Source organism: Chrysochloris asiatica, unplaced genomic scaffold (assembly GCF_000296735.1).
Source record: "Chrysochloris asiatica unplaced genomic scaffold, ChrAsi1.0 scaffold00176, whole genome shotgun sequence".
Taxonomy (NCBI): domain Eukaryota; kingdom Metazoa; phylum Chordata; class Mammalia; order Afrosoricida; family Chrysochloridae; genus Chrysochloris; species Chrysochloris asiatica.
Genome location: NW_006408694.1, coordinates 188,258 through 189,016, shown reverse-complemented (window position 1 = coordinate 189,016; position 759 = coordinate 188,258). Strand labels below are relative to the sequence as shown.

Here is a 759-nt window from a genome sequence, read left to right as displayed (position 1 = left end):
TCACTATGAGTTGGAAATGACTCAGTGGTACTTAACAACACTTACATATGCAAATAGATAATTGAAAATGTACCGGATAGATCCCTTCCATATTTTCCAGTATCTTAGTCATTAAAACAAAAAGATAATGAAATTCCGGTGCCACACACATGTATAGCAACACAAAGAGATCAAAGTATTCTTGCTTACCGTGCCAAACCGCCGCATGTCCGTCCCAGAGAGTTGCCACGGTTTTCCTTGCGCCATCCCATAAATTATGAGAATAAGCTTCCTTTAATACATTCTTCCTCTTATAAATGTGTAAGAAAATAATTGTAAGGTAGAGAAGGAATATAGTAAAGTAAGGAAGTATCAAAAGTATTAGTGGTGTAAAAACCCACAAGAGATAGTTTATAAAATTCAAATAGTCCTCCAATTGCTCCACACCAAACCATCCTCCAAGTATGTTAATCAGACAAATCATATAGGGCATAGAATCCTGCCCTGCATCACAGGTTTGATTTTTGTCTATCATTTTTCTTTAGGTGAAAATGATAAATTCTGTGTCTTTCTTCATTGTCATAGTAATTCTTTAATTCTGCACTAGAAGAGAAAAATAATCCAAAGTTATTATCTTTATAACAGAAAATGTTTTGGTATGCATAAATAATAATCATTTTGTAATGCCAAAATGAGTGAATGGTTAATGGTTATCTTTACTGCAAATGTAAATGTGAAAAGTACAGTTTCATTTGTTTGATGAAGTTTACCTTTTCAAAT

At 32.9% G+C, this 759-nt stretch overlaps 1 protein-coding gene across 1 annotated transcript in view; it reads right to left on the bottom strand.

Annotated features, from left to right (window-relative positions):
* The window catches only part of TMEM68 (transmembrane protein 68), a 52,519-nt gene extending 52,005 nt beyond the window's left edge, over window positions 1–514 (bottom strand). The window contains exon 1 of the mRNA XM_006871846.1: window positions 190–514. Coding sequence (XP_006871908.1) covers window positions 190–514 — 325 coding nt within the window. The remainder of the gene's footprint in view (window positions 1–189) is intronic.
* Between the last annotated feature and the right edge of the window lie 245 nt (window positions 515–759).